This window comes from Trachurus japonicus, chromosome 16, assembly GCF_045865225.1.
Source record: "Trachurus japonicus isolate A0001 chromosome 16, Traja_1.0".
Lineage (NCBI taxonomy): Eukaryota > Metazoa > Chordata > Actinopteri > Carangiformes > Carangidae > Trachurus > Trachurus japonicus.
In genome coordinates this window covers 8,175,126-8,196,163 of record NC_140922.1, presented here as the reverse complement: position 1 = coordinate 8,196,163, position 21,038 = coordinate 8,175,126, and the positions used below count along the sequence as shown (strand labels likewise).

Below are 21,038 nucleotides of genomic sequence, written 5' to 3'. Positions count from 1 at the left end.
TTAATGAGGAACTATTAATGATCAGTTCTTATTAACTCATGATCAAATTTCATAGAAAGTTAATCACAACTTGATGATTAGTGAACTAGTTACTTCATCAGTACAGAATCATTACTCAATAGCATGTCCAGTAGTTAACCTTTATGACCTAAAGTGACACATAATGAGTGGTTTTTCATTTCTTCATCTTCATCTTTACATTGGTAGTTCCTTAAAAAAATCACAGACGGCAGGATTCTTGAGAAGATTTTATTCATTAATTTCAGACCACATATACATCAATATGACCACCCATGTTGCCTTAATAAATATATAAATATGATAGTTTGTCACATGTTTGGTAGGCTAAATGAATGTATCATGGGGAGCTGATACTGTACTTGCAATGGATGATCATTTTTATTGTTAGATCAGTTATTTTGTCTACAAATTGCGGTAAAATAGTAAATAATATCCTGTATAAGAAAGGAAGGAGTTCCACCGCACACAATGTGGTCATTTCAATAGTGATTTATTATTAAAAGTTAAGCAACGCGTTTAACCCAGTGGGCTTCATCAGGCGTTAGCTTTGACACATCCGCTGGTTTTTATATGCCACTACTGTCATCAGTGGGATGGGAAGCAGCTGGACATGGGCTGGCAAAGCCAATCAGCCAACACATAACAACTGGAGAGAAATCCCCTTTCTCAATACCCTGTATAATTTTCCGCAGACCTAATGTATGTAACATCTTCAAGAGCCTTGTTTTGACCAGTAGTCCAAAATCAAAAGACTCACTCAAAAGTCTCACTCCACATATTGAAATACAAAAGGTTTTTAAAGTTGTGCGTGCATACAGATGTTTTAGATTAAGTTCCCCCCTCAGATTATATCCCCCTTCTCTCGGAAAAAAACACGAAAATATTTACTGGTAGTAGATTGTTCGTTGCCCTGTATACATGATTTGTGCTGTTTGGAAGTGTACCAGATAAGTGAATGTCAGTGTGTGACTTCACTCTGTTTTGTTTCTTATGAAAAGTGTAAAACTACAGTAAAAGAAACAACAGAAGCCTCTCTGATAGGCTGAAGAAATGAAGGGTTTAGGATAATATTAAAGTAAAGTGGGTAGACCTATAGGCCTGCCTCTGGTCACTCCCAGAGGTCTGCCGCTGGAGAAGGCGGAGCCTCTGTTGTAATAAACAGAGGAAGCCTTTCCTAAGGGTGAGCAGTGCTGATGACTTGACTGTGCTGAGAGTCTCTCTACATAGGAAAACTTTCCATCTGGTCCTTCACTGAAACAGAAACTTTGGTAGAAGAGGTTAAAAACAAGAAAAATCCTGCAGTCGCATTTGTTTGACTTCAGTTTACGAGTAAGTGAAGTGTTTTTTATTTATTTAAGGAGGACAATGCACATTAGTAAACATAATAAAACCTGGGAGAAAGAAAGTGTCATAACTACTAAAGTTAAGAGTAATGATTTTTTTTGCTGCTAGTAGACAAGTTGCTTCCTTAAGGCTTTGTTTAACTCGATATGCTATTAAGGGATATTAGATGGAATAATTGTTATGGGGATTTTTTTAAAGAAAGAAGAGGATGGTGGAATGATTGCTTGTTTGAGACCAGTTATTAGCTTTCGTTGTACTTTAATCTCTAGCCAAACAGCTTTTTACTACTACAACTACTATCATTATAATTATTGATACTATTATTATCATTAGTATTATCATCACTGTTCAGACCTGGCTTCATTATCTTTCTCCCAGGTTTGATCCAGCTTGGAGATGTTTGCCACAGCCACCAAAAGGTTTGCGGAGGAGGTGGATCCTTGGGGTTCCCTGATCCCAGTGTCCAGCCTGAATGATACTATAGATCTGCTGACAGTTGTAATGATTAAACGCAGGGGTTACTGGTGGTGGCAGAAGACCAAATATATTCCCACTAAGTTTCACCTCAATAGTCTTCTAACAGGAGACACCACTATATCTCCAGGTAGACAGCAAAGAAAGTTATGTGTATAATGTATGTGTATCGTCTCAATTTGCTTACATGTTCTTTGTTAAATATCTGCAGTAGTATACTGTGAATGTTTCCCTGCCCACAGATACCAAAGAGTCAGACTTCATCCTTGATTTTCAAGGGACTCATCATAACAGCGTTGATGGAAGCTCAGGAGCAGGTTATAGGAATATCAAAATGGGCATGAAGGGAGAGAACAAGTCAACACTCCAATCATCCTTTGGCAGGTTGAAGAAAGAGGAAGCGAATGTGGAGAAGTTGGTTAAAGACTCCAAAGGCAGGTAAGTGCCCAACCTGTAGGCCTATCCACTGTCCTTTCTGTTATAATCAGGCTCTATAGCTGTGTCTCAATTCAGGGACTGCATCCTTCCAGTCTAGGGGCTGACCTATGAAGGACAAGTCTTCTTTGACCACGAAGGCCGTAACTAAGCATTGTTAAATGAGCGATTTCAATTTCCTGCTATGCTGCCCTTTAATTCATTTTTTACAACCCACATATCTTCTAAACATTCAACAACAGTCACTTAGGGCAATATCAAAATGTATAAAACAAATTCAACAAAAAAACTGTCCAATATATAAAATAAAAATGCTCTTTGAATAAAATAAAACAAATCTCTTTCCTGCATGACAAAAATACACAGTAATTATTTCAGAAAACCTATACTGTTACAATTTTAACAGTAACAATAAACCTTTTTCCGCTGAGGTTGACAGTTCTGTAAATAATACATGTCAACAGCGTAAACAGGGAATTCCTTCTTCGTGCACATTCTAAATAAAATATGTAAACAGAAACTTAAAGCAGAAGTAAGTGATATATTTGTGTTAATATAAGTCTTAAATAGTTATATCTTCCGACAGCAATCACTTACATAGAGTGTTTGGTCTGAAACACGGGTCTGTCAGTCCCTCTGCTCTGCTCTGAGCCGAGGAGAAAACATTTCTCGTATCCTACAGTTTTTATCCAATGAGGAGAGAGAACGGCATGCAGGGCTGTGTGTGCAGCCAAGGGACGCCGTGAATGTGGCGACGTAGGGACGAGGACTGTTATGGTGCGTTCAAGGAAACTCGTATTTTTCCGACCGTGAAGTCGTACCAGTTCGATCTGGTACGAGTTCACCGGTCGGAAGTTACGAGTGGCCGTTATAGTGACTTTCACCGGTAAAACAGGTCGGAAAAACACGAGTGGGTTGCCTGAAACGCTACAAAGTCGTAAGTTGTGACTTGAAGCTGTAATTTACGATTTCAAAAGCCTGCCTGGAACGCAGCATTAGCGAAAACGACCGGACCACTTACTTCTGCTTTAAGAACATCTTTGTGCAAATTTAAAACACTTAAATAGACAGGGTATCTCTGTGCACATCTTAAATAACAAAAGAGCAAAAACAAATGAAAATTATAGCTGCCGCGCAGCGATGGGTCGGATCCGGGCTATCTTTTGGCAAATTTAGGCAAATTCTGAGCAACAAACAGGAGAATAGGAAGACAGGACAATTGACCTTATAATGTTCAATCTGCACCAGTTGAGGATTGAACCCGCAACTTCTAGAACCAAAGACCATTGTCTATCACACTGAGCTAATTGATAGTTTTCAGTCATGTGACTTCCCAGGGACCTGGCGGTCAACAGCAACATTCCAAAATGGTGGCGCAACGGACTCTCTATTGACAAACAACCGAGTAATGACTTAAATCATCTGTCAGCAGCCGAGAAAGAAAGATATAAAAACAACTTTGAAGTTTTTGGCACTTGTGACCCAAATTCAACACCACCTGGTGGAGAATCCATCATCCTCCACCGCTTGCAACCAATATTCCGGTGTTATGGCCCAACTGGTTTCTGATTAAAAGCCCCATTTTGTAGTTTTTTAATGTTTCTGAACTCATTGAAGTGGTAGAAATGTAGGCTACCTGTAACTTTCCTGTGCGTGAACACCGTCCTGGTACCGCAGCTCCACAGTCTGAGCTTCAGCCCAGGCTCCCTGCTCCTCTCACCCACAAACGTAGCTTTGCTACGCACCGCTACCGGCGGCAGCGATGACGGCTGCTGACAGCCGCACCTCTGCGGTCTGACAGGGGTGCGTTCCATACGGGCCGTGACGTCACATGAAAACTATCAATTGGCAAGTGTCAGTGCTACGGTGGCTTCACAAATTGACTAAGCCATTCACTGTCGTGCAGGCCGATTTGAAACCACTGTAAAAAGAAAAGTCAGTTTTTGAGGTAAGATTCTATTTTATTCTATCTATTTTGAGCCATTTTGAGTCATTGAGCATTCAAAGTTCTGCGTCGAGGGAACGCGTTGCTCTGCAATTCACCGCCAAGCCGCTAGGGGGGTATGGCTCTGTCTTTGTGTGGTTTCGGGGGGCTCATATTCGATTCCTTGGTTTTCGTGCGTTGCTTCCGGTCACAGTAAACAATGGCATCTGAAAAACAAACGCTTTTATTGCAAATGTTGAAGCGCAGGGGACGAAGAAGCTGTTGTGGAGGTGGTCTGTCCGAACAGTCGAGGCTGAACGGGTGAATTTACCACACTGATGTTCTGAGCGGACCAATCACAGTCCCCGCGGTTCGCGTCGCAACGCGACAACGCAACGCGTAGTCAGGATTTTTTGGAGGTGCACGTCAAGCTACGGCGTAGGGTCCGCAGAGGGGTCTGCAGCGACGGCGTAGCTACGGCGGACGCAGAAGCATAAATCAGGCTTTAGATTGACTGCAGTTGTTCCCATGAGAGCAGAATTCAAAATGTTCTAGAAAATTCAGTTTTTGAGATAAAATTCTTATATTTACCAAACTTCATCAACCATGACTCCAAAGTATTCCCTTTTTTTTCAGGAAGATTGAAAATGTATTTAGCAAGAATTTGATGGTATATGTTTACAGTACTGTTTACAGTCAAACGTTTTCATGTACTGTAGGCTCAATTTTTGATAAATCAAAAATCCGAGAAACAAGTTTTGTTGAGGACGGTCTGAATTGTGGGAGGAGATATACATTTTAAAAGTTTTACAGTTATTGAAAAAAACAGAGTGATGGACTTCATAATTTGTAATGAGTTTAATAAGTGGACAAAAGTTTGAGCAGTATCTGGGCTACATTGTGGTGAAGTTTCAAAACCTGCATGTACCATTGGTTTGGTCGGAATTTTTTAAGTTTTTAGATTTAAACGTTTATTGTGCCGCCCCCCCCCCCCCGGCGCGCACAACAGCGATCAGGAACTCTGTCAACATGTGACTGACTGTGACATGAGACTGTGAAGACTGACGGGAGTGAAGCTGCCTCATCCTCTGCTTCAGAGAGAGACAGCTTTGCACTGTCCGGATGTATTATAATAGATTCATGGATCGAAGACGGACCGCAGCGCACGCTGTAAAAATGCGACTTTGAAGCGATACAGAGACCCAGGAGATAAGCATGTGAAGAAGATGAAGATGAGCTAATGAACAATGAGCTTGGTCGCTAATGTGTAAAAATAAAAGGAGGGATTTAGAAATAAAGGCTTCCCTCAGATAAAAGCCTGCCTCCAATAAAGGCCGGCGTCGGCCGTGGCCTACATCACACTGAGCTGTCAGATGCAGCCTGACTCCACTATGCCAGAAGCCAGGCTGCTGTATGGAGCCAGGCAGGCTGCATATCACATCAAAAGCATTATATGAGATACACTACTCACAAAAAGTTAGGGATGTTTGGCTTATGGGTTAAATTTCAGAATGCACCTAAAATGCACTATAACCTTCACAGGTGAACTTAATTTAACCTTCTCTAAACTTTTGAATGCACATGTCCAGTTGTTCAATGTTTCAGTTCTTATTGAATAACATGCTGTTCTCTAACAAGGTGATTAACCACACAAATCTGATTTAGTGGTTCAGTTGTACCAGACAGGAAGTCTGGTACAATCTGGTCTATTCAGCTTGACAAACGGCGCTCGCGGCGCTCGCGGCTCGCATGAAAAATAGAACTGAACCGATCTGAAGCGCTGCAGGCACGCGCACTGCGCTCCACAGCGCGAGATGTGCGACCAGGCAGACCGGTTAACATGTGCGCCTATCTGAAAGTGCCTCTGCTCCAGAGCGCTGCGCTTCGGTTCCGCGTCCAGTGCGACCAGGCTGTTAGGGATGCCCTGTGGCAAGTTACAATGTTCCCACTGCAACTAAACATCCTTTCGGAAGAGGAGCTGGTGGCTAGCACACAAAGGTACTTCTTTGTCAGGTGGCTCAATGCTGTAAAGTTAACTTCACCATTTTGGGTCAGCATCAATCTCTACACAAACTGACAACAAGTAGCTCGAAATCTCAGTTTTTACTGCGTCCTTCGGTGTGCGTGTAGTGCTTGTTGTAGTAGCCTAGGTGTGCTGTGCTCAAAGAAGCTTGCCAGAGATTTCTTCTTTTTAGCTGTGGGTGGCACTGCCACTGCTACCTCCCCTTGGTCTGCAGGCTCAGTCACAGCTGGGTCAGGCAGCTCAGACAAACAGGTGGGCAAAGACTCAGCCTCTGTAATGATTTAATGCTTCAGTGCATTCACCTGAGATGTACCAGGCCTTGAAGCGGGGATCCAGTAAGGAGGCGATGTCCAATAGGTCACTGGTGGATGGGTCAGCATAGGTAATCCACAATGCAGGACTTGATGGACTTGCACAGCTCAGTATCTCCCTCTTCAGGTGCCAGGAGACTGTTGTTGAAAAGATGGAGCACAGGTCTGACAGGGTGACATACTCCTCTCCTAAGACAGCGTCTGTTAAGTCTTGAAGGGGTTTCAGAGCTTTCTTGATTGCCTCCAGGAACTCTATGTCCTGCCAGGTAGGGACAAGTAGTCTGGTTTTCTTGTCAGAAGAAGACAAGACTTTAGAAGGTGCCCTTTCCTGCTCCAGGACCCTCTAAATCATATCATCATATATCATCTGTAGTCTTGATCCCCAGCGTGTGGCTGACTCAGTGATTAGCTGGTGACCTGGTAGACCCAGCTGTATTTGCACTTCACCTATTTCTCTTCTTTTCTTCCAACTGTAAGAGAAGCTGCTCTGCTTCTTCTGCCAGTAGCTACAATGTTTAGGCTATGTGGCTAATAGACTGTATGCCACGGCCCCCTCGGTTTTAGCGTCCACCAGTTTATAATAATAATAATAATAATAATTTTATTTGTAGAACACCTTTCAAAACAAAGTTACAAGGTGCTTAACAATAAAACGATATAAAACAACGATAAAACGGCCTAAAATGGACCCCTGCAGGACCCCTGAGCTGAGGTCAAGGAGAATTAAAATCGAGTACTGGCCTGAGTCATTTGTGAGCAGTAGGTCATTAGAAACCTTGACCAAAGCTGTCTCGGAACTGTGTAGGGAGCGGAAGCTGGATTGGAATTTTTCAAAGAGCTTATTATTGTTCATAAAAGAAATTAGTTGCATAAAAACAGTTTTTTCTAAAATCTTAGATAAGAAAGGGAGCTTTGAAATAGGTCTAAAATTACTTAAAACAGAAGGATCAAGGGCAGGCATCTTTAAAAGGGGGTGAACGATAGCATGTTTAAAATTTGATGGGAAGATACCTGAGGTGAGAGACAAATTAATAATAGCTAAAATATCCGGACCAACCATCTGAAAGACTGATTTTAAAAACCAGGTAGGAATGCAGTCAGAGGAGCAAGTGGAGGATTTAGAAAGTGCAACAGTATGCTCCAGGGTTGAGAGAGTGATTTCAGAGAAATGTGTGAGAGTGGAGGTTGGACAACAGTCATCCGGAGTCTTTCTGCCATTGGTACTGAACTGTTGCCGGATCTTAGTAGACTTGTAGTTCGAGACCGCTTTTTCGTGGTCTTGGTCTTGTCACGGCCTCGACAGTCTTTGGTCTCGGTCTTGTCTCGGTCTCGGGTCTCTCGGTCTCGCAATGTCTCGGACTGGCAGCGCGGTCTCGAAGGGAATGTAACCTATCCAGGCAGGCAAGGACAGTTTTTTTTTAAATACAGATTTATACGCCCCCTTCAAGTACCAATCACATACATTTTGTGACACAGACGGCGGCGCTTGTCCTCTCACGCTTCCCCTCCCTCCTCCTCCCCCCTCCCCCCTCTGAAGCCTCTGAAGCACGGTCAAGATCTATGAAGGAGGACGCAAAATGTCGGCGAATTCGTCAGTCATCAGGTTCGGTTTTACAGACCATAAAGAGTTTGTTTGCCACACAACTAACAATTGTTATTTTGTTAGATGACTTTAGGACTATAGTCATGTCAGTCCTTAACAGCACTCAAGAGTCAATCCTCAAATAGTGTAGTACGGTGTGGTCATGCAATTGCTACACATATTAGATTTTTAGTCAATTGATGAAAACATTTATAGTGAGTTCACACACAAGACATGTACTGTCACTGTATTATTGTGCCTGTAGTTGAAATAATACATTTCTCATACTAAGCAGCTGAACCCAATATGGTGCTTATGTTCTACAACTCATGCAAAATGGCAAAAACAACTTTTTTTTTGGTCTCGGTCTCGGTCTCGGTCTCGAGCTGAACTGGTCTTGGTCTTGACTTGGTCTGTCTTGGTCTTGGTCTTGGTAGTGTCTTGGTCTTGATACTGTCTGGTCTTGGTAGTGTCTTGGTCTCGGTTTAGGCGGTCTTGACTACAAGTCTAGATCTTAGATATTTTGTCACTCAGTACGTTTACATGCAGAGCTTAATCGAGCTATGCTCAAAATTCAATTTTGCCGTAAAGTCGGACTTCTGTCCTTGTCTCAATATACATGCAACTGAGAAAATCAAATAACTGACGGGGTCTGCCCCCTCATATGCGGTGTCACCCGTTGTTTCAGCGGGTTAATACGCCGCCTGTCCTGTTGACTTTTCTGTCACCTCCTAAAAAACTGAATATAAACAACTTATAAGCTTAATAATAAATTCTCAACTGCAGTTCCCGACCAGACGCGCCAGTCTGGTCCGGATTTGCGCTGAGAATAGGGTACGGGCTTCCTTTTTCCCTCTCTCTCTCTCTCTCTCTCGCTCTCTTTTTTTTAATAAAACACTCTTGCTGGTCGCTCTGTGTGAAATGCATTGAATCGCCGCTGACGTTGGGTTTTTGTCTTTACTTTGCTGGGTTCGGGCAGCTTCTCTGCTCCACTTGGTGCCGTCTCTACAGTTGTGGAGCATGCGCACATGCATTGTCCAGTTATACTCCGACTATACATGACGGAGAAAATCGAATTCCAATCGCATTATCTGGGTGTCTTAATCGACTTAATTTCAGTCGGACTAAGGTGTTTACATGTACTTCAGTTGTCCAGTTATAGTCGGATTAAGGCAATAATTCGTTTTTTTCAAGTGTCATGTAAACGTACTGAATGATGTAGTTTAAAAATTATTCACATCTCTCTGGAGAAGGGTCATCTGGCTGGTTGGGAGGGAGGACTTTACAGTCCCTTAATTAACGTTAGTAGGGTAGACCTAGAGCACTGGAATAAGAGAGTAACGACACGCATTGGTCAAATGGAAGCGCCTCCTGGTGGCGGAATATGGGTAGCCTATTGCAAAAGCGCCTAAGAACTGACATAGTGCGGTATTTTCTAGACATTTCTAGATCACCCACGTTAATAGCATCATCGTGGACCCCTTACAGATAAACATTAATAGCCTAGTAAAAAAAACCCCAAAAAAAACAGTTTTCTACATTAATTTTTCAATCTACATCGTGTAATAAACAAATTATAAGTGTCATTTGATATGACCAAGACACCTAAAAACAGTAACACGGCCGTTTTCATCAATTTACAAGCAAGTGAGCAACACACATACATTGGAGTGAATGGGTTTTCTGGGCACTTTTGCAATACCCATATCCTGCCACTTGGGGCGCATAAGGCTTACCACGGGACTCAATGGAAGTGTCGTTACTCTCTTATTCCAGTGCTCAAGGTAGGCCAAGTACAATTGTTTGTATACTAAGTTATTATTGATGAATATAATTTATTATTTGTTTATTTTTTCCACAATCAGGTCATAAACATGAGGTGCATTTTTACCATGGTTCCGTCTCAACCATACCCCATACGTGTACAGTTGAGACGGTACCATGGTACAGTTGAGACACCTATTGAAACCCATTGATGATGACTTAACATAAATTGTAAATGCAATAAACTTTTTAAAAAATGACAATTTGACAAGATATTTTAATATAAATTCATTCCTCTTTGTTAAAATTAAAAACAATCTCAATTCCGGCATGTATTTTCCCCGTGGCTGCGTCTTACTGTGCGTTCACACTAAAAGCTTCCAATGCGTCAAAAACGCTCAAAGGTGGGCTTCAGACAAGACAGCTCCCAAAACGGCAAATATTTTCAGCCGCTTTGGCTGCTCGTCACGTGACTGACGTCAAAGTTCGATCGCGCTGGTCATTGGGCAGCCAAAATACAAAAAAAAAAGGAAAAAAAGGCAGCCGGAGGACATCTCTATTCTGACAGGTTGCCGCCAGTTGGGTTAGGGTTAAAAAAAAAAGGTCATTTCAAAAAAACAGCTGTGACACTTGCCGGTGATCGCGACGAGAAAAAGAAAACGCCAGGAGGGTTTGGAAAGTTGCCAAACCATCAGCTAGAAGTTTGAAAACACCGTGATCTAGTGTGTTGGAGGAAGGACGGTGCCAGCGTGCGTGACGTGAGCTGAAAGTAGTGGGAGTGTCTGTGAGTTGAGCATGTCGGCCTGTAGCTACTGTGTGTGTGTGCGTGAGTGAGTGAGACTGCTGTCTGCTGAACAGAGGATCACAGGAAGAACGATCTAAAGTGCCCGTTTCGGATACAAAAACCCGCCGAACTGATCCGAAACCAGCCCAATTTTTATCCACCCGCCCAAACCCATTTTTTCCCGCACAATAGATTATAAAAAACGATTGGGAACCCGCCCAATCTGGCAACACTGGCTGCAACCTCGAGCCGGGTCCTCTGTGTCTCTGGGAAATCGCGCCCTGGAAGGGAATCACCTGACCTCAGGAGTACATCCTCTAAAAATGCTCGGCTCCGCTGGCTGTAGACCAAGGGGGCAGTTGTCGGTCTGAGAAGTGAAGCTCACTTCCGCGCAGAGATGTTCACAAGTCTTTTTTTGCAAGTCCAAGTCAAGTCTCAAGTCTTTGGTCACGAGTCCAAGTCAAGTCTCAAGTCTTTGAGGGGTGAGACTTCATCAAGTCTCAAGTCTTTGGTCACGAGTCCAAGTCGAGTCTCAAGTCTCTAAAAAATAAAAGTCTCCTGTCTCTTCTGGTTGTAATGACCCCTCTATCATCTGCTGCTATCCGGTCTACTAAGGATACTGCACAGCTATATCTAAGAGATTCAAAGCATTTACTGTGGGTTATTATCACTCCTTTATCTATACAGTATTGATTAGTTGTTTATTATATGATCACTTTAAACAGGATATTGCAATGCAACATGAAGAAAACACACAATGAAAGCTTTCCTTTTTAAAGGAAACTGTATTCTGAGTCAAGAAAGAATCAAGGCTGCTCTGCCCTCTGCACTGGCCTTTTCTCTTTTTTTTGCTTTGTTGAATTCAGAAAACCCAGATGAACAACATGGAAAATGATTTAGGCTGTTAAAGCAGAAGTAAGTGGTCCGGTCGTTTTCGCTAATGCTGCGTTCCAGGCAGGCTTTTGAAATCGTAAATTACAGCTTCAAGTCACAACTTACGACTTTGTAGCGTTTCAGGCAACCCACTCGTGTTTTTCCGACCTGTTTTACCGGTGAAAGTCACTATAACGGCCACTCGTAACTTCCGACCGGTGAACTCGTACCAGATCAAACTGGTACGACTTCACGGTCGGAAAAATACGAGTTTCCTTGAACGCACCATAACAGTCCTCGTCCCTACGTCGCCACATTCACGGCGTCCCTTGGCTGCACACACAGCCCTGCATGCCGTTCTCTCTCCTCATTGGATAAAAACTGTAGGATACGAGAAATGTTTTCTCCTCGGCTCAGAGCAGAGCAGAGGGACTGACAGACCCGTGTTTCAGACCAAACACTCTATGTAAGTGATTGCTGTCGGAAGATATAACTATTTAAGACTTATATTAACACAAATATATCACTTACTTCTGCTTTAATTATGGGTCATCAGATCTGGATGGTACCTATAGCTCACATCTTTATGTGCAGCAAAACCTTTCTGGAACAGCATGTTTCTGAAATGGTTGTTATTATTTTTTTAAATTAGCTCCGTCAACTCATGGGGGCGTGTCGACACATGCAGACTTCCATACTAGGGGGCCTTAAGTCATATTTCGCAGCAAAAGCATAAATAAACAGGAGGATTTAGCCTACAGTAGCCTGATATGTGCCAGTTATGCAGCAGCTAGTCCCCGTGAAGGAAGGTCTGACAACAAACGGACGTTGTGTCTCACATGTAGGCTACGGACGGTGCCGCTATAGAGAGCCTAAGCGGAAGCAGGAAGTAACGGTCACCATGGGACCTCAACTCTGAAAAACTCGCCATTCAAATGAACGGGACGGAAAATTTTATTTCGTGATCCGTTTGAATTGTGCCATGAGAAAAAAATATGTCCTCTACCTGTTTAAAACATCACGTTTCATCCCGAGAAATCAGCCGTTTGTTGTAAAGCTATTGTAGAATAAGATTCAGAAGAATCTGTAAGCAGAAAGACTACAAGTCGCGTAGGTGACGTCACACACCAATTGCCGCCCTTTCCCGTGTCAGTTGGTGACGTATTTTCTGTGGGACACAGATTTGTAGTCCGTAGAGCAGTCTTCACACAAAATACATTCTTCTGTTGCCGTTTTATGATAAACTGCTGATTTCTCGGCATGAAACGTGATGTTTTAAACAGGTAGAGGACATTTTTTTTTTCATGGCGCAATTCAATCGGATCACGAAATAAAAATTTTCAGTCTCATTCATTTGAATGGCGAGTTTTTCAGAGTTGAGGTCCCATGGCGCCGTTACTTCCTGCTTCCGCTTAGGCTCTCTATTAAAAAAAAAACCTGTCACCTGTCACTCACCCGCAGCTGACTGCGCTGTCAGAGGAGCTCTGCTGTTCCTCTCTGTTTAGACACTGGTGTTTGGCTGCACTCTGTAGGAGTTCAATATGAAGATCTAACCTCCATCTGAATAACGTTACCGGCCATGTGGCGCTGCTCTGCTGTAGTGGTGTGTTAACGGCAAAAAAAAAAAAAAAAAGATCCGTCGGTCGTCCTGTCAGGAGGGAGGCACGAGCCAAAAAAATAATGATTGTTCACGAGTCTCAAAACACGAGTCCGAGTCCATAGACGGATTACCGCATGGGCAAAGTGGGCGTGTGCCCAGGGCCCCAGATCCAATAGGGGCCCTTGGCCTTCAGAGTTTTTTTTTTTTTGTACAATAAAAAATATATATATATATTGGAATGAATGTGGTTTTGAAAATGTAGTATGATTATAAAATCAATTGAATGCTTTAGAAATTATAAATCAGTAGGCTAATGTGTGATGACACAATGACGTAGCCTACGTGCGCTGGGGTCAAATATACAGTGCGTTTTTTAAATGGAGACGCGGGCGCTCAGTGGATCAGCTGTTGCTGCTAGACGAAAACAAAGGAAAGAAAAAGCTGAAACGGTTGAAACGGCTGAAACTGCGCTATGTAAGTGGCCGTAGAGGACAGACTGATCCGAGTGTTGGACTACCTTATCAAGGACTTTTCCTCGAAGAAGACCAGGAAAAAGCTGGTGGTTTTGGTGAGTCTATACTCGAGTAGGTTACTCGGCATCCGAGTGCAGTCCGACCCCCTGGTTATGTGTGTGTAATCTCTCTCGCGTTGTTAAATGAATAAACAGAAACCGCTGCAGAGCGCGAGCCTGGCACAGAGGTGCGCGCTCTGGCGCATCTGGCACAATCTGTTAACGGCGCAGAAAGGAAACTGGCTCCACTGCGCCGCTATTTCACGTCCGACGTCTATGGTAAACCCACGTTTTTATTGACATTGTCGTGTCCGATCCGACGTAACTATAACACCATAACACAAATGTATCTGACAGCTCTCACTTCGTCATCTGCTCCTCCTCACTAACTCACCTACACACAGGACTCTGTCTTCCTCACACTCACCCCGGCCCCTCATCCAACCATACCCTACCTGCCCGTACTGTACCGTACACATTCACAGTCAGTCAGAAATCACAGAACTTAAACATCATAACAAGAACGTTACTGCGGGGTCGCTACAATATTTACAGTTTTTCAGTTGTGCAATAGGCTCTTATTAATAATCCAATCCCATTGCTACGTGGCATGATGCGCACCAGTGTTTGTAGAGCCCGGTTCAGGGGAGCACAACCCCCCCAACCCCCTCGCAAAAAAGACCTAAAATGACAGTAATTTTGTGTTGTTGTGTGTTGCCCGGTGTGCGTAATGGGAAGAGCGCCTTTGCCACTGTTTGCATGTGTGTTTGCATGTGTAGGCAGGGGCCCGTGGCGAGTTTGTGTCCAGGGCCCGTGGTCATGATAATCCGTCTATGTCCGAGTCGAGTCTGAAGTCTTTTGGGCACGAGTCCAAGTCAAGTCTGAAGTCTCTGTGGGTGCGACTTAAGTGCGACTCGAGTTTGAGTCGCAAACTCGAGTCCCCATCTCTGCTTCCGCGTTCAAAAAACTGCAATCCCCCCGGCTTCCTCTGGGGGCTGGTACCGGAAGGGAGCATTCTCCATAGACCCCCATGTTAAAATAGCCGACTTTACGTCCTCAGTAAACATGTTAAAAGCCTGGTACCATTACGTTTTTTGGTCTCAACCGATAGTTTCTACCCCCGCACACACTCTGAGGGGGGTGATTTTTTTAAAAACTCTACCGTTTTACTGTTATTAGGTTAAAATTCTGGCCAATTAGGGCGCGGAAACGTTGAGTGACAGGTCTGGAGACCGTCCGCTGCTTCGAGGCCGGTGGGCGGCTTCTCGGCCGGCTAACGGCCGCACCGCTCCAAATATGGAAAGTCAAATCCAACATGGCGTGGTTCAAACCCCCGTAGTAGCGGCACAAAACAGACTCACCAAAACCAATGGGTGACGTCACGGACGCTACGTCCATTCTTTTTACAGTCTATGCTGTAGACCAATGGTTTGTTAATTATAGGAGAGGGGAGGGGAACAGGGGGAGACAAGGAAAAACCGTGTGCAAAAGTCCACAATACACCATGGCTTCCTGTTCAGTCCATGTAACAACAAAATCACAGCAAGCCATAACACTCTCAAATACAAATCACAGCAAATCATAATATACACACATATTTAAGACTATGCTTTTAGCATGCAACACAACTTCACAACAAACAGCAACCATTAATTAATACACACTGAAGTCATAAACATAAAGGACTGTACTGCACACTTAACGGCCCCTGTCATCCTGTGACACCTACCTACGAGGCAGTGTTAGCTATGGGATACATGTTTACATTTAACAATAAATACACACAAATACACAGGTACCGTATTTGTAAAAACCAAAATACAAGTTAAAAATTAGAAATTTGTGGATAGCAAAACACATGTGCAAACCAAGGAACATTTGTAGATCACCCTCTGTGCCTTTATATGTGAGACAAAAATAACTCCATAAGGAGAGTAGCTTATTTGATTGCCGAAAAACGGGCTTGGCTGTGTTAAACCCACTCATGCCTTCTCTCCTCACTCTTTCCCACTTGGAGGGATGGGCGCAGGGGCGCTGCGTCTTGACTGCGCCGAAACTAGAGCCCCAAGAATTGTCTTAGTTGAATATGACGTTGATATTTTCAATTTCAACTCACTGTCTCAGGGTGCTGGACATGTCCCACTGTCTGATCCGGCAGAAGGTAAAGAAGCAGCAAGAGTTTGGGATGGTGATGGAGCGAATCAGGACCACTACACCCTGTCCACTCATAAAGGAGAGACAGCAGGCTGGACACTTTGAAGGAAATGTCAGCATCTGTGACCCTTTGGGCTCTGAGGTAGAGTAGTAGCACTGAAACACTCATGGTCATGATAGTCTACATGGTTGTTAATTCAGCCACTTGCTGCTACATGGTATTTGAGAAGTTAGTTACAATTAAATAATAATCCCACTTTTTTTGCTTAGCCTATATTCCCCCCCAAAAAACATGTTATATTTCCTCTTCTTAGTATCAAACCTAGCCCTGAATGGGATTTAATTTCTGCATGAAACTGAACTATGTGGAGTGTAATGTGTTTTGAATACTGTTGCAAACTGTGGTTAAGCTGATTTGTCTCTGTCATAAATTACATAATGTCAATTGTTGCAAAATGTAGATTGTAGACACATTTGCTTAGTTATTCTAAGGCTGAAAACTTGCTGCTCATGTCTGAGATAGCCTACAGTAGACAGATGGGATGGGATACACCTCCAAATCCATAAATGTGTACAGTTGTTATTCAGCAGTGGTTATTCTTTTAAAGTTGACATTTTCTCTAAAACTGACCAACAGTTGCTGTAATTTGTATGTTTGGTGTTGCATTGTTGTTTATGCAGGCTTCAGCGACAGGCAGTGGGGGCCTGAGTAGACAGAGTAATGTTACCATGGAAATTCCCATCAATACCACCATTGCCTATTCCCTCATGATACTAGAGATCGAACAGGGTGGATCCTTTGGTGAGAAATTGTTATGTAATCTGTAGATTTTAAATTGGAACAAATAATGAGACTAATGAGAATCTGTTGATATTAGTAAAGTAAGTAACAAATAAATGTGATGTTTGTTCCTCAGAGTTGTGTCTGAGGCTCTCCCCTCGGTGTCGTGAATCGATTGATCCTGAAATCAGCTTTCTTCGACAAGGTAAATTTCTGGATTAGATCAGATATTAGTTGTCATTCTTATGGCTCACATAAAAACAAAGGGCTCTAATTTTGTGGCGCAGCGCAAAGTGGTGTAGCATGGCGCACCACCATGAGTAGCAAATTTGGTAGACCGAGGTTCACCAAGATGGGTGTGGCGGTGTGGCGGCGCAGCAGAGAGAGGTGTCAACAGATTCAGCCTGGAGCAGTGACAATTTTGTGCCAAAAGGCTGTGCTGAAGGTGCGCAGAAAGCCCAACCAGGTCTACTCTCGGCGCAAGGCGGAGTGCAGCTGGTCTAGTGGTAATTTGGCTGACCGGCACACAGTGCGCATGCGTCACCAAAATCTCACAGGCAGGTTTCCCGAATATCAGGCACATTTCTATGCAATGAATAATCACAACAATCACTATTCAATGTAATTATCTGAACCAGCACGTACATTTGTATCTACTATTGATTGTCCTGTCGCATCTGATGACGGATTGAAGATGGTTGTCACACGTACTGGAGACTCAACCTGACTGAATTAACACAGCTGAAACTGTGATGCAAACTAACGAAAACTAAAAACAAACATCTCTCTCGGCCAACCACAAACAGCAAGATTAGTTTTATTAGTTTTTAAATGTCTTAACGGTCTTGGGCCTTCTTATTTATCTGATTTGCTTTTACATTACCAACCCTCGTGGACCCTGAGGTCCTCCGGCTGGTCATCCTGGCCTGACTTGAACAGTCACCGGACTGAATGGACTTACTGGAGTTACCGGACGCCCGGGCCAATCAAATCAATCCATCTAGTTACATGATGACGCCGCTCGGCAACCTGTCGCCGTCACACAACAATCAATTAGCTCCGCTGTCTTCACTCTACAGTCGAGAGAAATGGAGGGACAGAAGAAAAGGAAAGGTGGAGCAGAGAGAGAGAGGGACAGAAAATGGAAAGCCCTTGCCACAGATGCAGCGAAATGTTGCAAAATAAGTCACATGTTCACCAGGAGGGAAGGTCAGTCAAAAACGCTATAGCTTTCGATCACTGTCACCACCGCAGACTGTGTCTCTTGGATGGTAGTGGAAGTCACATGCGCCGCCCCAGCCCCCTCCACACACGCACACACGCGCACGCGCACGCGCACACACACACACACACACACACACACACACACACACACACACACACACACAGGCACACAGGCACACAGCCTGACAATTAATCCAGAATACCTAGAGATGAATGAAAAATATGATTTTGTTGCATAATGTTTGAGCCACTTGACTACAGGATAGTTTATACATACTGAAATAATAAATCATAATTAAATACAGCTAGCTTTTTTGTTTACTCTTAATCTATTAGGCTGCAGCTTTGTGGCAGTTTTCTTTATTGTAATTCTGCACCATAAATGATAGTTTGGCTATCATTATAATATATACAAGCTCTATATATAGTACGACTATTTATAGGCTGTGTTCACAGACAGCTGTCTTTCTGGGTTGTGTGCTGTCTGCTGTGCAATCATTAATAATATAAAATCAATCAATGAATACGTATACACAGAGAAGTGTGTGTGTGTGTGTGTGTGTGTGTGTGTGTGTGTGTGTGTGTGTGTGTGTGTGTGTGGTGACCATTGAGCCAAATAATTACACATTGCTCAAATGTAAACAGCAGTGAAATAAACTTAAAATATGGCCTTCTCTTGGGTTTTTCCTGCAAAGGTGGAGAAGAAAGCAGGATGCTATTGGCAGGTGCTATTGCAGAACTGAAGAGCATCGATACACTGTCAGAAGTAAGTAAGTAAGTACTTTATTTGTATAGCACCCTTCTCAGTACGAATACACAGAGTGCTTCACATCGTAGATAAAACCATTATACAGTACATAACAATACGCAATAAAATATAGACAGTACTGTGCATATTACATAGTAACAGCACAGATAACAACATAGGAGAACATCAAGTGGCACTTGATCGACCCGAGGGGGTCGAGCCAAAACAATGTTAAATGAGAGGTGAGTCACATCCCACAGCATCTAACACCCAAAAGCCCTTTTAAACCAAAAAGTCTTCAGTTGACCCTTGAAACAGTCTGCCGACTGGGCAAATCTTAGCTCCAGTGGGAGCACGTTCCACATCTTCGGGGCCACTGCCCCAAAGGACCGGTCTCCCTTTGTTTTCAGACGGGTCCGAGGGACTGACAGGAGGCTCTGGTCTGCTGATCTGAGGGAACGACTGGGGGTGTGGTGATGAATGAGGTCACAGATGTAGCTGGGGGCTTGGCCATGGAAAGCTTTGTATGTAAGCAGTAAAACCTTAAATTGAATTCTGAAAGATATTGGTAACCAGTGCAACGAGGCGAGTATGGGAGTGATGTGACAGGATTTTTTTGACCGGGTGAGAAGTCTGGCTGCTGCGTTTTGAATGAGTTGAAGGTGGTCGATGGATGACTGATTAAGGCAGGTGAATAATGAATTACAATAGTCCAGTCTAGATGAGATGAAAGCATGAATTGCCATTTCTAATTCCGAATGAGATACTATGGAGCGGAGTTTGGAGATGTTTCTCAGATGGAAAAAGCAGTTTCTGGATAGTGATTTTACATGTTTGTCTAGGTGCATGGTGCAGGATTGGTCGAATTGCACCCCGAGGTTCCTGATGTCTGTATGGATGTGGTTTTTGAGGGGACCCAGATGTTCTTGGACCTGGAGGAGTCAAATGATCACTTCCAGCTGCTGTCATCTCTTCCTGTTGCCACCAAGTCGTCTCTGCTCCAGCATCTCACAACCATTATGGAGGACCAGAAAGCCATCAGTGCACTTGAGGATGCGGTTAGTGGGACAAGAAAAAAGATCTTAATGTGGAGTTGGGACTTGTGAATGTTTTGCAGTGTTCTATAAATATGGGTGTTTTCTTCTGTCTCAGATGGAACTGATGTGTCAGGATGGGACTCCTGCCCTGCCTGATGTTACAATAACAGAGTCTCAAAATCAGAACATCCAAGCAATTCTGGAGGTTGTTGAGCAGTCGGACCGGTCCACATCAGTCCTCACAGCCTTGGACCTCATCATCTGTGCAGCACTCAGTGAAATACTGCTGGGTGTCTTCTATCTATAAAAATATTCATTAAGCTCATGAGGAGAAGAAGCATGTACAGTTGTAGTTCCCACTGTGCAGAATGTCCTGAATGTCCTGTGCAGAATGTCCTGGTAACCTTGTTTCTGTTTTCAATTCTGTTTTCCTTTTTCTGGGTCTTTGTCTTTTCAGAGATGACCAGTAGTTGTCTTGATGTCTTAAGGACGTGCTGCAGCCCCACAGTCTTACAGACATTGGAGAAACTGGTCAGTTAATTCAGACTTTACAAAATAATTTTTTCTACCTGAAGTGATGCCTCAGTCATTGAGCTGCCTGTTCCATGTCTGTCCCACCAGCTTCAGGAGCACATCCTATCAGGAAAGGGAGAATTTCCTCTGACTGTACTTACGGGGGACGTTTATGAAAAGGCTGAACAAATGTTTGCCTCCTGTAATGTGTCCCTGGAGAGAGACGGGGACACAGTGAAGACAGAGATGCAACGAGAGCCAAAAGACCTTCCTCTGATGCTGTGTATAGCTATCAGAGGTCTGGCCTCATTGGGCCCATGAGCTTGAACCAAAGTTGCCTAACTTTACGTACAACACTGGAGTGTTGTAAAGGGGATCATGTGTATATATTTGGTTTTATTAATCAGTATTTTTATTCTTTATGTGGGAATAGAATGTCCTACAAGACACTATGGCATTTTACTCCTGGTTGATTTCATACATTTACCAGTGTAGGAAGAAAAAACATTTTGTCAATAGACTGATAATCATGGATCAATCACAAGACGGCTGCCTTCTTCGACTGCTGAGTGAGACATGCAAAAGTACCCAGCATCACATCCTCTCAGCTGTCTGGCATAAGGTAATAAGATCAAGCAACAGGCAGAATCCAAATAGAAATAGCTATATCATAGAATAAGAAAAATAACTGGTCTGTGTGTTTAGTTGCCTGTACCTGTGAGTAATTAAAGATACACGAAGGACACTGAGTGTTGCTGGCTTTTTGTTTCTCTACAGCCGAGCACCTCTTGTTCTTTTTCTTCTTTTTTGAGTGTTGCGCATTCTTCCTTCTTTTTTTCTTTTTGTATAGTGCACAACATCTAGTGCACAACATCTAGCCCACAACTTAATTTTCAGGGTCTAACGGGATCAGGGTAGAGAGACGGCAAACCAAC

The 21,038-nt window shown here is 43.4% G+C and overlaps 1 protein-coding gene across 1 annotated transcript; it reads left to right on the top strand.

Moving 5' to 3' along the window:
• The first annotated feature begins 1,215 nt into the window (after positions 1-1,215).
• On the top strand, positions 1,216-20,130 carry LOC146971652 (gasdermin-E-like). Its single transcript, XM_085801887.1, has 7 exons — positions 1,216-1,350; positions 1,744-1,969; positions 2,082-2,277; positions 15,771-15,942; positions 19,465-19,611; positions 19,706-19,865; positions 20,048-20,130. Exons 2-7 carry the CDS (start codon positions 1,762-1,764, stop codon positions 20,128-20,130), a joined length of 966 nt encoding a protein of 321 aa, XP_085658013.1. The 5' UTR covers positions 1,216-1,350; positions 1,744-1,761.
• The last annotated feature ends 908 nt before the right edge of the window (positions 20,131-21,038 follow it).